Source organism: Belonocnema kinseyi, chromosome 6, assembly GCF_010883055.1.
Source record: "Belonocnema kinseyi isolate 2016_QV_RU_SX_M_011 chromosome 6, B_treatae_v1, whole genome shotgun sequence".
Lineage (NCBI taxonomy): Eukaryota > Metazoa > Arthropoda > Insecta > Hymenoptera > Cynipidae > Belonocnema > Belonocnema kinseyi.
Genome location: NC_046662.1, coordinates 142862583 through 142877901, shown reverse-complemented (window position 1 = coordinate 142877901; position 15319 = coordinate 142862583). Strand labels below are relative to the sequence as shown.

General features: G+C 35.3%; 1 protein-coding gene across 3 annotated transcripts in view; it reads right to left on the bottom strand.

Annotated features, from left to right (window-relative positions):
• The window catches only part of LOC117174760 (putative inorganic phosphate cotransporter), an 822629-nt gene that overhangs the window by 142301 nt on the left and 665009 nt on the right, over nucleotides 1-15319 (bottom strand). For all 3 annotated transcript variants that reach the window (XM_033364112.1, XM_033364111.1, XM_033364110.1), the window contains one exon: nucleotides 12281-12507. In XM_033364112.1, the coding sequence (XP_033220003.1) occupies nucleotides 12281-12507 (227 nt within the window). The remainder of the gene's footprint in view (nucleotides 1-12280; nucleotides 12508-15319) is intronic.

The following is a 15319-nucleotide window of genomic DNA, read 5'->3' as shown; positions in this document are numbered from 1 at the left end:
CTAATACACTACATTACAAGAACCTACACTGTGAGAGTGCTTGCGATTGGCTAAGAAAAGTATTTGTAAAATTCCGGTTTATATTTGATCCACCCTCGTGTATATATATATATATACATATTCAAAAGTAGAATATTAACACATGTCACCGGACACTTCAAAATCCCCTTTAATTAATATGGGGAAATTTTTCATTTACGAAAACAAAAGAGGTGGTCAAACAGCTACGCTTCGATCGCTACTCCGTCCAGCTCTGCTGCCTTAGATTTTTTCAACTTCCTTATCTGCTTCTCTATCTCCTCGTCATTAAGCGCCTCTCCATCTACCTTCCTCGTTCTTCTAATGCCCTTATCACTCTTCCGTGTAGCTGACCCCTGAAATGAATCCTTAAAAATTCTCCTCCGATCGTCGCTCCCTATCTTCTCACTTATCCCCACCCTCCGTTTCCTAAACCTATTAATCATAATAATTCACTCCCCCATTTCAAAGAAATGGGAGAGTGGATGGTCATATAAAAGAGAGGGTGATAAGGGCAAATTTGGTGATGCGGGAGGTGTGGGGGCTGAGGAAGAGATTGTTCGCAGATGATTTTTCAAGGAGGGAGACAGGAAGAACGAGTTTAGGGATTATAACAGGGATTCGAGCGTGTAAATATGAGGAGAAATTTTTGGAAGTGGGGGGAAGCAAGCTGGTTAGGCAGTGTTGGTGGGAGAAGGAGAACAGACGTAGTGGTGCAAAGATGGAGGTTGAAAGAAAAGGTATTTCAGAACTAATGAATTGCAGATGGATGAAGTGTGAAGAAAGCACGAGGAAGAAAAGGATGGTATATGAGTTGTTTCAAAAGAATGGCATGGAGAAAGAAAAAGCAGAAGGAGAGGAGAGAATAAGATGCAAAAGTTGAACACTGGTTGGAGGAGTATGAAGAGGTGGAAAGGATTGGGATAAGCATCGTAAATAGGAGAGAAACTAGATGTAAGAAAACTGTAAATATTGTAAATAGTAGTTAAGTATTAGGTGTAAGCCGCGGAAGCAGAGGCTGGTAATACGAGGCATAGCGAGAAAAGAACGACATGCGTGCGAGGCGAGGCGAGTAAGGTAAGGCTATAGAAGGTGGCTGTCCAAAAATTATACACCATGTACGGGCCTAGGGCTTTCTAGTTACTTGTCTCTTTTAAAACCTCTGAAACGCCTGAATCAGTGATATAAGTTGGCTTCATTTCTGGGTTATAACTGGCGTTATGCTTCTCTAGGTGAAACTACACAGAGCCAAACTTTCTTCTGCTTGTTTTTCTCTAAACATCCCACTTGTAGTTAGCCATGCATTCCTATTAAGGAATTGCGATGCCTCGATAGATATTTTTCTCTTTACATAGTTCAAGATAGAATCTTCTTTAATCTACTAGTAAAGGCGCATCAATTCCTCTTTAAATACTATATGCTAGTTTATGCCCTCCAAATATATTTCTATTAAGGTGTTTGACTTAAAATCGCAAACGCTAGCGAAAGCATTCTCAGAAGACACAGTTGATGTTCCATTGGTAACTGTTTGTCGCAAATGCTCTTGCTAGTTTGTTTTTGGATTGATGAAATCTGTCTGACCATCTCACAGAAACCATCACCACCAGCTCAAATGCTGTGGCGTTCAGCGGTGACTCTAGGGGCACTAGCAATGCTACCACCAACAAAGTCGTCAAAGTCGTAAGAGGAATTTTTAATACCTACCTTGACGCCAACAATAATTAAATGAAAGCTACTAAAGAATATTCTCATTATCCTAAATGTTCAGAATTATAAAGAAAATTGTTCATTGAAAAACTTTTTTACCTTCCCATACATTAAAATTTATGTTCATTCTCGTAAAGACGGAAGTTAAACTGTGGCAGAGCCTAACGAGGTTAGCAAATAAATGGAAGTTGCCCAGGAGAAACAACAAAATCTGTTAAATCGAATTAGCAATTAAAAAATAAACAAGTATACACTGCCGAGCTGATATATTTGGGATAGTGATAAAAAATTAATTTTTAGGAGGCAACTAATTCATACCAGTGATAAGATATTTATTGTATAATACATGTATAATACATTTACTTTCCGAAAAACTGCGTTAATTCCCCTACACTTTTTTAAACTTCCATTTTCCCTTTAATTCTCGAAAAATTTTAGTATTGCTCGTAGATTCTCTCAATTGTCAGCATTCTCAAAAAAATTTCAGAATTTCCCGCAATTTCCTAAAAATTCCTATTTTCTTTTTAATTCCAGGAGAAATGTCTTCCGTGTCAGTAAACAATACCTGATGTATTGATCTAAAGAAATGATGGTTCAAAGGGGGGGATCAGCTTTCACTCTTCAACAATTCTATTCTACGCAGGAAGCAAAAGCCAAGCACCAAATTACTAGCGAAAGCTAAAATCAGGAAAGACAGGTTAAGGCCTGTAACCACTGTCTCCGTCGTTATTTATTTAATCAAGGCGCCCGCTAGGATTACCCTACCCGAACCTCGTTAGCAATCGTTACTCTATGGTCTGACTGGTCAGCTAGCTCGCTTTATCGCATGATAAGGTGGTGAGTATTCCAGGAGGAAAAGAGAAGTCCCCTGTATGGCCACGTGTCAATTTACATTTTGAATTAACACTTCTATTATTAGACAAAGGAAATCAGAACATATCAACACGCAAAAATGGTTATAATATTAGTTATTAAATTCTTGATAAACTAACCTCAAAATCTAATAATCTTAACTCCTTCAAATTAAAAAAAATCAGCTTGATACGCTTAAAACTCAGTGAGTTTTCAGCGTATCAAGATAATTTTTTTTTAAATTTGGGACAGGAAATAAAGATATTTCAAATGTAGTCATAGAAAACAGCTTTTGAATGCAACGACTGCGAATACATATAGTTTGACACGTACGCCGATATTGTTTAAATTCTTCCGAAGGTTTAGCGATCGGCTATATTTCTGGCACTATCATATCGACCTTAGCTGAGGTCCCTTAAAGCATATAAAAGATTTTCGCGCGTGTACCATATTGGATTTTCATATGAGTTTTCCGACACTTTTAATCGCTTCTGGCGGAGGTTTACTGACCGGCTACATTTCTGGCACCACTACACCGCTCTTATATGAGGTCTTTACAAACGTCTGAAAAAAGTTTCACCTATGTACCTAATAGGTTTTTCAGGCACATTTTTTCGACGTGGAATCTTAGCTGCTATTTCCATATCTGGCCTGTCCGAACAGCCACAAAAGCCGTATGGTGATGTAAAAACTTTTTTTTAGTGGTCCACGAACTCAAACGTCGTGTACCTTATCGGTACTGTTTTATATAACCAGCTCCCCGAATATAGCACTGCTTGTTGTCGCTGGTGCCTAATCCCGAGTCGCTCGTAGCTTGCGTGGTATCATTGCGTTGTGTCAATTTCCGTTCGCCCTCTGCGCCCTGTTCTATATGGTGGCTGACAGACGAGCGACTGTCAGTGTCTTCTGCCTTTTGGTTACCAATTGTCAAGTTTCGGGATCTTGTGCTCCTCTGATGATTGTACACGACAAATTGCTCGTGATTCCGGAACGTCCCAAAGCAGTGTTTTGAAATTTTTGAAACATTATAAATTTCATCCGTAACATGCCTCTTTACATCAATTCATGGCGTTGATTTCCAAAATCAGGTAGCTTTTTTCAGTCGGCACGTGAACAAATACAACAAACACCCAACTTTTTTCGTTATGTATTTTTCTCTGACGAGTCGTATTTTACGAATCATGGAATAGTTAATCGATAAAACATGCACTACTGGAGTATTAAAAATCCGCAGTGACTTCGTGAAGTCGAACACCAGCGTCCGTGGACTGCCAACGTATGGTGTGGAATAATTAGTAACAAACTGATCGGTCCCCAGATTATCGAAGGCAGCTTAAATGGTTCAAAATATCAACACATTTTGGAAAATAAACTACTAATATTGCTTGAAGACTTGAGCTTAGAAATACGGCAAAACATGTGGTTTCAACATAATGTTTGTCCGGCACACTATTCAGCGGTAGCACGAGAAGTTCTTGATCATGATTTCAATGGTCGCTGGATTGGTAGAGGCGGTTCGATAAATTGGCCTGTAAGATCGCCAGATCTTACTTCACCAAATTTCCTTTTTGTGGGGCTATCTGAAAGACAAAGTGCACAAAGAAAATCCAGCAGCACGTGAGAATATGATTGACTGAATTAAAAGTGAATGCTCTGAAATTCAAGAAGATACACTTCTCCGTTGTGTAAATTCATTTGAATTATGGACTAATAAGTGCATTGAAGCCGAAGGCCATCATTTTGAGCACTTACTTTAATTAAAAGATGATTACCCTGAGTACATCGAATCGTGAGAGGCGAGGGGACTCACGTTAATCAAACACCACGAATCATGAGAGGCAAGGGGACTCACGTTAATTGCAGAATCGTAAGTGTGCATTCTCAGTAGCAGTAAAATGAAGAAAAAATGAATTTCGTCGATTACAGCGCCATCTATCGCGAAACGAGAAAATTTTTGTAGACAAATCATACGTATTTTTGTCCAAAGAATCCGAATATGCAATACAAAATAGGGGTTCACATTTAAGATTTCGAACTTTCTCCCACCCCTACCCCTACGGGACGGTGTGGGGGAACCGATTTTAACATCAGTGTATGTGCTCCTGAGAGTGAATAAATGTTGATTCACAACATTTTTTCATTGAGTGCCTATTTTTCGAGATATTAAAAGCTTCAAGTTAAAAAAATCAATTTGAAAATCAATTAATCAATTAATGGCATCCCTGAAGACCTTGAGCTGGTCGATAGAAGCGCTATGCGACACCTTTGCGCTGAGAGAGACTTATGCATACCTGGGCGTGCCACAGAGCCGCATTCAGGATGTGACATCTATAAAGGATACTCTCCAAAGCAGATACAAACGTCTTATCCGGTAGATTTGGTTTCTGAACTTTCTGCGAGGAACAAAGTATCTGCAACGAACATGCTTGCGGTCCCGGTAGTAATCTATTCATTTTGAGTGGTTCCATTGACGAAGAACGAGCTCAGGTCCCTTAATATCGGGACAAGAAAGGTTATGCACATGAACAAAAGCATGCATCTTAAGTCTTATGTTCCGCGACTCTACATCTCACTCCGTCAAGGTGGTCGTGGAATATTGAGTCTTGAATGTCTTCATAAGAGGATTATTCTGGGTACAGCGCATAGAGTCGCAAATGGAAGAGACCCTCTTCTTAAAATGGTCTGGAAGCACAAAAAAGTGGGAAAAGGAGCGTTTTTGTACAAAGCAGCGGAGAAGGCTGCTGAAACACTCGGACTTAACTTCAGTATTAGGGGTGAGCAAAATGCATAAAATCTTGTCTACCTCCAGTACTCACTCCTGAAAGCCCGGATTGAGAAATCACAAGAGAAAAACTTTCGTGAACACCTCCCAGACAAGAGGCTGCACGGTATCTTCCACAAAAATGTCAAGGATCAGTCAATGTCGTGTGAGCTAACTTTTGCTTTCCTTAAATAACACAGATTGAAGACTGGTACGGAGGGTTTTATTTTGGCATTCCAAGACGGTGTTATTTCCACCTTAACATACCGTCGTAACATTTTGAGCCAAGACATTCCCGATGATAGCTGCAGAGCGTGCCATGCACACCCAGAGCATTTAGCTCAGATACTATCTAGTTGTCCAACTCATGCGGGAACGACTTACATCCAAAGGCACAATCCGGCAATAAGAGTACTTTATTACCATCTCTGTCACGCTTACGTCATTAAACTTAATATCGCTCCGCTAAATGCTCCTAAGGAAATCGAGTCAATTGTCGAGAATGGGAAGTGCTGCATTAACTGGAACTTTATATTTTTGACAATTTCTTCTGTTGCACACTCGAGGCCTGACATGGTTCTTCTTGACGTCGAGAAGCGAACCATGTTCGTTATCTAATTTTGGGCACCAACTGACAAAAACATCATAGCCAAGGAGAATGAAAAGAAAGGGAGTTGCAACGATTGTTTATATTTTGTTTAACGATTGTTTATATTTATATAACGATTATATATATTAGGGTGGCCCAAAAAATCACTTTTGAGAAATTTCAACGGGCGTCGATGCCAAATCGTTCCCTTATAGAAACAAATTAGTGCACATTTTTTTATTTTGAAAGAAGATTAAGTTTAGAGCTTTGCAAAGTATTTTGAAGTATAATCTTTAAGTACGAATTGAGATATAACATTTTTAACAGAACCTTCAGTGAGCCCTGAGTTTTAACCCAGACGACAGTTTTAGCGTTATTATTCTGCAATTCAACGGGAGATCCTATTATGGGAGATCAACAGTTCTCATATTAAAATTTAAAATGTATTACTGAAAAAAATAAAAGATGAAAAAAGTCAAATTTCGAAAAAGTGAAGCTTGTGCTGAGTTCTGCTCCACAAATTTAGACGTTATTCCCTCTAACTGAGTTGCGCGAGATCAACAGTTCTCATGTTGTGGCTCAGAATGTAACACTCAAAAAACATACAAGACCCAAAAATAATCAAATTTCGAAAAACGAAAACTTGTGCTGAATTTTCATTTTTTCAAAAGTTGACTATTTTTTATCTTCTTTGTTTTTTGAGTCTTACATTTCGAGTTTTGGTGTGGGAGCTGTTGATCCCACGAAATTTTGTTTAAATTAATAAACACTCCTTTTTTCAAACAGAGCTCGGCACAAGTTTTGTTTTTTTCAAAATTTGATTTTTTTGAAATTTTATGTTTTTTGAGCTTTACATTTTAACTTTTTGAATCAGAACTGTTAATCTTACATAATTTAAAAAGAGGAATAATAACTGCACTTATCGAGCATAACTCATAAAAAATTTTAGTTTTTCGCAATTTGACTATTTTCATCTTTTATGTTTTTTGAGTTTTACATTTTTAGTTTTAATATGAAAACTGTTAAACTCACATAATTTCAAGGGAGGAAGAACTGAATTAGTCGAGCACAACTCAGAACAACTTTCATTTTTTAGAAATTAAACTATTTTTTTATCTTTTATGTTTTTTGAGTTTTTTATTTTGAGTTTTAATATGAGAATTGTTGATCTTACGCAATTTTGTCAGGTCTTTGACATTTTTCTTTCCTGCAAAGAATTTTGTAAGCCGCCTAGCACAATCATTCTCTTTGGTTGAATATGTAACTATTTTATTTAAAATTAATATTTTTTACGGAAATCTAATCTTTTTGGTTCGAATTTCATATTTTTTGTTAAGGATTCAATTCTTTTGTTTGACATTAAAATCTTTTTCGATTACAATATCAGCTATTCTTTTTTTTTTTTTGTTAATAATTTAGATGTTTTGCATGAAAATTCTACTACTTGAATAAAAGCTAAACTAATTTTCTAAAAAGTATTTTTTTGTCTGGTGACAAATTTTTTATTTTTTTACTTAAAAACTGCGCTTTGCAACCTTTTTTTGTCCTTCAAATAAGCCCAGGCCAAAAATTCCCAATGAATTATATAAAATCGTTAAAAGAACAGAAAAAAATATCAGGCAGTGATTATTTGCGAAACATAATCCTAATCTTAAATGAAAAACAATAAGAATAAAAATGTCTTTATTAAGAAACGTATTTTTTAAATAATTCCCGTATTTAAAACTATAGAACGTAAAAGGAAAGTTGTATTATTATTCGGCTTTTAATGCACGCTTTGCTGCAGCAGTGGCCGGCTAATTTTTTGATCAGTTTTCAGGTATGCTCAGATTTGTTCCCACTAAATTTGTTAAACTAATTTTCGGTCTATTCATGGACCTCAATTTGAGTAAGCTTACTTCAATAAATGTATTTTATACACAGACATGAGAAAGTAAGAAAATTTAAAAAACTTTATTTTTTCAACTATTGATTTGAAAATACCATAATCAGCATCTACGAATATTTTCGATTTTAATGATATATTACTTGCCCAGAAAAGTTAAAAAATTTGAAGGATTTTAATATCAAGAAACTTTCGCTCAATATTCAATTTATTACTAAATACATCTGAAATTTTCAATCTTTATACACAAATCACATATCTTTGGAATCAGAAGAATACGTGGATTCGGAATATATCACTTTTAAATCACTGATTGCAAAATTAGGAATTTTTTGTTCTTAAATTTTTATATCATTTTCCAACAAAGGACCCCTGAGAAAAAGGATGGACTGGCCAAGCTCTCAGGTACTACCATAAAGGTAGGTCGTAGGGCACCCAGAGTTACAGGTGAGGGGCTGCATCTATAGCAGGAGGCTTTATGTCGAGCCTGCATCTGAAAGTCCTAAGCCCCTAACAAATAATCCACTTTGAGTTATTCATTTTTGTAATTGCTTAAAAGTTATAAATTAAAAAATAATGAACTTTTTTCACAAATCTGTCCTCAATATACCTCAATATAATCAAAATTGCTTGTTAAAAAATTCAAGTTAAGGGCATGTGATGCTTCGTCGTGTGGTCAATCGGGTACAGTTCCCCCGGCTTTTTTCCACAAAAATGAAAATATTTAAAAACTGAATTCGGAGATGTTATAATATATCATAACGGACCTCCTCGGACTCTTTTTTGAGGGATAATAACAAAAAAATGTATTGTGCTAAATAAAAATTTTATGCATTATTTTGAGGTTACGTCGTTTTTCATCTCTGCGTTTCCGATAATTTGGAAATTATTTATGAAATAAACTTTTTTAATTGCCCCCAAACAAGGTTAGCTCCGGGAGATTGGTTAAATGTTTATTTGTAAGTCCAAAGTTTTTGGCCAAAAATATTGTGTAGTTTGAAAGTAACGCTCGGCAGAATTGTAACACATTTAAACTCGAAATATACACACGCTGTTAGCAAAATCAAATTTTTTTTTGAAAAAACATACAAAAAAAGTTGCGGGGACGTCCGTTACCATGTTCGCTATCATTACCCAGATTTTGAAGACCAAATATTTCTTATCCTAGGAGAAAAGCCGGTGGAATTTAACACTGAAGATATCGATACTAATTCCTAAGCGCTGTGCAAATTAATCACATTTTTCAAAATTAAAACTTTTTTGAATTAACCTACAAAAAAGTGTGTGGGGACGTCCGTTAGCATGTTCACTATTATTTCCCAAATTTTTTAGACAAAATATTTATTATTCTACAAAAAGGGGCGGGGGAACCTAAAACTGCTAAAATCGACCATTTTCTAAGTGTCACATGCCCTTAAACAACCATATCTAAGGCTCGCTACGAGTCTACAGATATTGCAATTTGATGCAACTTTAGACATGCCCAACATTTTTGTATAACTTCTTTGATGTATTAAAATTGGATAAAATAATGTTTACTGAGAAGAGAACAAGTTTATAAAATGGTAAATAAATTGACTTATGATTTTTTGAACAAAATCCAAGAAGTAAAAAAAGTATACGTTTTCCGTGTTAAACTCCGTAAGATATAAAATTTGAAATACAAAGTTCTAAAAAATTATTTTATTTCCAAATAAAAAAATGTGCACTAATTTGTTTCCGCAGGAAAACGATTTGGCATCGACGCCCGTTGAAATTTCTCAAATGTGATTTTTTGGGCCACCCTAATATATAATTAAAAATTTATCATAACGACAACCGCAAGATTTCGCCGGGAGCGGGTGCTAATCTGAAAAATTGCATATTGTTGACACGCAGGGATGCATTTTAGGCCATTAGCAAGTGAAAACTTGGCACCTCCAAGATCGCCGATGATAAGGACGATCAGTTTAACAGAATATTCCGGGTACAATCGTTGCAACTCCCTTATAAGGTCCCGGTACCTCTCTTTCTTTTCATTCTCTTTGGCTATAATGTTTTTGTCAGCTGGTGCCGAAAATTCGATAACGAACATAGTTCGCTTCTCGAAGTCAAGAAGAACCATGTCAGGCCTCGAGTGAGCAACAGAAACAATTGTCGAGAACATAAAGTTCCAGTATATGCGGCACTTCCCATTCTCGACAATTGACTCAATTTCCCTAAGAGCATTTAGAGGAGCGACATTAAGATGAATGCCGTAGGAGTGACAGAGATGGCAATAAAGCACACACACACACACACACAAATATTAGCAATATATAAAAACGTGTGCGGGGACGTCCGCTTGCATGTTCGCTATCATGTGTCAAATTTTTAAGACAAAATATTTATTATCCTAGAAAAAAATCCGCAGGAACCTAAAACTGGCAGAATTGATAATCTTCTAAGTATCACATGCCCTTAAGGTGACACGGTTTTGTCTGAATGGAATACTTACTCTGGTTCATTGTGAACAAACATCCGCAATTAAGTTTGGTTTTAAACTAGACAAAAGCGCTTCAGAAACGTTTAATACATGACAATGATCTTCTTTAAAGTAGGACTGTCATCAGGCCATTAAACGAAATTTATTGCCGCCAAAACATGCTGCAATTACTTCTCTTGTGTCATAGAATAAGGTACGAACATCGCGCACACTTTTCTTTGGCCAAGATCGTCATGCACTATGATGTAAATACTACATACACTATTTTGAATTTCTTGTAATAATATTTCAATATTCAGCTCACGATTGTTTGCAAGGAGTGCACGCACATGTTCGACGTTCCAGTCCATGACGCTTGAGCTGATACCCTCTTCTCTCGGATCGTCCTGAAGCGATTCCCAGTCATCCGTAAAATACGAGTAACACTTAAAAACTTTGTTCCGCACTAGGCAGCCTCTTCAATAATGCATTTTGTAACATATTAAACGTTTTCTGTGGTATACAGGTATATCAATATAATTCATATTGTTCAACTATTTTCCCAGTGGCGGAAAGAACGAGGAGAAATGTTGTTTATTTTATTCTCTGCTTTCTTTAACGATATTATCAATTGGAAATTATGTTTGAACAGAAATCGCCATACTCCAAATATCTTGTTTTATCTGTAATAGTTGGCATTGTTTATTTATCTAAATATTTTGGGAAGCTAGGTTTCCAAAACTTCCAAAAATGTTTTCCTTTTTCTAGTTGAGATCCCTGACTTTTTAGCAATGAGTTTGAGAAAGAAGGAAAGTTAGAGAAACGATATAGAGAATGTCGAAAGAAAAGGAGCAATTTGTGACGTAAGACCTTCACTTAAGTCTTCTGTTGAAAGATTTCAGTGGCAATTTACGTAGTTAATTATTAATTTACGGGGTTCTAAATCTGGCCATCTGGATTTAAAAAAAATTGTTAACTGTATCTTTTTCAGTTGAAAATTTACTCATTTTGTTGAAAATTCATCTTTTTTATTCGAAAATTTTATTATTTTGGTAGATCATTCATATTTTCGGGCTGTTAATTTAACTTTTTCAATTTAAAAAACTCGTCTATATCGGTTGCAAACTCAACATTTTGGATGAGATATTTTTCTTTATTGGTTGAAAAATCTTTCCACATTAAAAATTCAATTATTTTTTTGAAAATTCCTATATTTTGGTTTAATTAAACACTTTTTCACTGAAAACTAAATATTGTTTGATAGAAATATCAACTAACACAATTTTTATTAAAAATTAATTTGTTTAAATTAAAGATCCATCAGCTTGGCTAAAAATGTCATTTTTCTAGGTGCAAAATGAATTATTTTAACTAAAAATGTAAAGACAAAATTTTACATGAATAAATCTTACATTTTTGTCGCTTTTATTATGCACATAAATATGACATTTATATTGTCACTGTACCAAAACCAAAACTCAATTCTTAAATTATGTATGTGAATTTGACAACATTCCTTCCATCGAATTTTTAAATTACCCAATCGGCATTGAGGAAAAACAACAACAATGCTTTCGAGATATTTGTGACATACCTATTTTTTAGAGAAAGACTGTATTACTTGTTTATCTATTCGTTATATATAACAAACTATCTGATTGGAACTATACCTTGTTATTTAAACACTTAATTGACAAAATCCATGTAGGATTACTAGTGACAAACATACCAAAAACAAAAAATAATTAGTCTGGCCTTACCAATCTGATGTAATCAGCAACAGTGGTCTCTCTCTCTTTCTCAAGTTTCCATACTACCCTTACCGTTTACTCGGGACGTGACAATGTATTGGAATGTTACCCTAGCTCTCCGAAATAAGCCCCTAATACATTTAATGGTAAGTTTCAACCCAAATATTAAATATTATATGGAAGCACTTTACTACAAATTTAAGAAAACAATTTCAAGCTGTTAGCAGGTTAAAATTTTCCTTGAATATATCTGAATATACTTTAACTTTCTTACCGTTGCTCCTGCAGCTCCCCAAAGGGCACTCAAGATGTATTTTTTCTCATCATCTGAAATGCGTGGATGTTTCTCAGGATCTTCGTGAACTATCAGTAGAAATGATATACACCAGACGGCCCCAACAGCACCGAATACGTAAAATATCGACGGCCAACCGCCAGAAAATCCATACTCAGAAAGGAGCCCACTTAACGGCATTGAAATAACGGTCCCAAATTGCGCTCCTAAAAGGAAGATATTCATGAATTAAAAATAATGGATTTCTGTTTAACTTAAGTATAATATATACTACTGGACTAATGCTTCATTAATGCTTATATTTTCCTACTGTCAATATTTGTACTATCCCGTTAAAAAATATAAGGCTACACGCTTTTCATTTTATGCATACGGGCATGCCTGGCAAACCCAGGATCGAGGTAAACGAAAATTCGGAAAAACTCAATTTAATTGCTTTAACAAAGCTCAGAATCATTATTCACAAACATTCAGTGATGATTTAAACTAAAATACTTTAACTAAAATCAAAACTCAATACAATTCGTAGTTTTAATTTCAGAAATATAGTCATGGTCGAAAACTAATCTCAAAAATGACTAATTTATTTAATTAGTCATATGGTATACAAACTCAAATCTCTAAGCTCAAAACTGTATATGTCACATAACCTAGATTTCTGAAACCCAGCAATAAACCAAACAATTCATTTCATAATATTCCTAACCTTGACCATTTTTCATTCTTCAAAAGAAAGTACGCTTAGATTGCCTATCTCTACTCACTCTAAATTCACTCTGACAAAGATCGATCATAACGGTATAATCAACTAAGTGAAATTAACAAGATGGCACAAAAACACTCAATAAAATTCCACAAACACTTCTTAAATTTATCAAACAAAACTAAATAATAATTTTTTGAAATATTTCGACAAAAGCAGTCAAGAAAAATAAACACACGTATCTTCGAACAATAGTAAACTCGGAAAAATATTCACAATACTCAACGCTCAAAGTTTCTTTAAATTTTACTCATAAAAATGGGCTAAGGCAAGGGGAAAGTTCTTGACTGAGTTCAGACTGGAACTGCTTTCCAGGGCCGTCTGATTAAATGGAACTTAGTACCTTTTTATTTTTATTTTCCATTGTTCCTTCTCTCTATTATACCCAAAATTGATCTAGTGTTATTATTTTTTCATCCTTAATCTTCAATCCACCCATTTGATCACATTATAGAGCCAGAAATCACCCTGGCTCGGTTTCTTGCTAAACGCGAAATTCCCATAGTTAGAGAATTAAACCGGGTTGGGAAAAATGAAAATTTGGTACAATATTAATAAATTGAATTTCAATATGCTGCGTCAGATTTATTAGATCACGAGAAGTCCCACTTTACATTTACAGCTATTTTTTTCATTCCTTTTTCAAATTATATCATGAAATTGATTCAGTTGATTACAATTTTATTGAACTATGCGTTTATAATTCCCTTTATTGTGATAGGTCTTAATCTCATAGCAATCAGAGGGTCATTCGTAGCTTGTGAACCAAATTGTGTATGCTCGCAGCGTGGAGCCGGTCTCGGAACCTGCCGAACCGGGGTGGCATCCGCCTGCACCGGTAGACTACCCTGTCACAGAAATCATGGAGAGTCTTTTGAATATTTTGAAATGTTTATCGCTTCCCGAGGATAGCTACTAATCAAACAGCTGGCCAGCACGGACCTCTTTGACAAACGGTAAACAGTGGAAGATCAACTGTGCCTGCTGAGGATGCTTTGCGTAACGTTAGCAATTTAGGGCAAACACTTTAACACAAATACCGTGCGAGATCATGAAGTGGAATAACACCATGAAAGAGGAATTAGCACGTCTAATAATAATCTACATATTTCAGAAGACCAAAGAATGCAGATCAAACAACAGGTTGATTTACTGTAATAAAACAACGATAATGAACATCATCTACAAAAAGCTGCGCCGCAAGATCAAGCAGCCGCAACTGATGTTCTTGCGTAACCTAATGATGATCCAGCACCACCACATTCTGTAGATGAGGATGGCCGAATTCAACTAGAGACCAAACAAAGTGGACCAAATCCGAGGAGAGAGCACCATTAATTCTTCTTACTTAAGGATCCAGAGCTAGCAACAAAAATAAATGAGCAGAATCTAGCCGAGCAAAAATTCTCAAAATTTGTAAACAAATGCTAACCTTGAAAAAAATGTTAGTCGTGCGTTACTTGAGTTCAGATATGTAGAACAAACACAAAGGCATTATCGGCCCAAGATGAACATCACAAAGGATCTAACAAGGAAGGTACCCGAGGTGTACCTCACCGATTTTCTTGAAATTGTGATATGTTGTAGAACATAAAGAATATTCGACACGTATATTTTTATACGTGCCCATAAGCCCATTTAAGGGGTGAAAACCACCCTTGAAGTTCACCCCTAAAAACACATTTTTTTTATTTTCTCGCATACAATTCGTAATTTTTTACTGAAACAAAGTGGGTAACACTTGTTATTGAAAAGCACATATTTATGCATTATTTTTAGTCATCAGACTCGCAACCCTCGTTTTTTATTAATGAAAAACTATATTTGATGGCCATTTTTTTCACTATACACATTCCAAAATCTGTTGAATCTTGACAAAATTAATTGTTTTATGCACAATAATCAAAAATAAAGTTGACCTGTTCCGGCATTTAAAAAAAAAATCCCTTGAGGGGGGGAGCTACCCCTAATATTTATACTGTTATATTTCGTTATTCCATTACTATATCATGGTGTAAAACTTTTGGATACTATTAAAATTGTTAAGTATAGTTGATGTAGTTTGAAATTTTCTGAAATCAGCCCTTACAAATGAATTCATCCTTAAAATTCAATCACAAGTATTATTTTTTCATTACTTAAAAATACCCTCAAACTATTCAGTGGCGTAAAACGTGTAATAATATTAGTTCACATCCTTGGTATTGAATTAGAATTCTTTACCCCACTAATGTATCAACCTCTATTTTTTAATA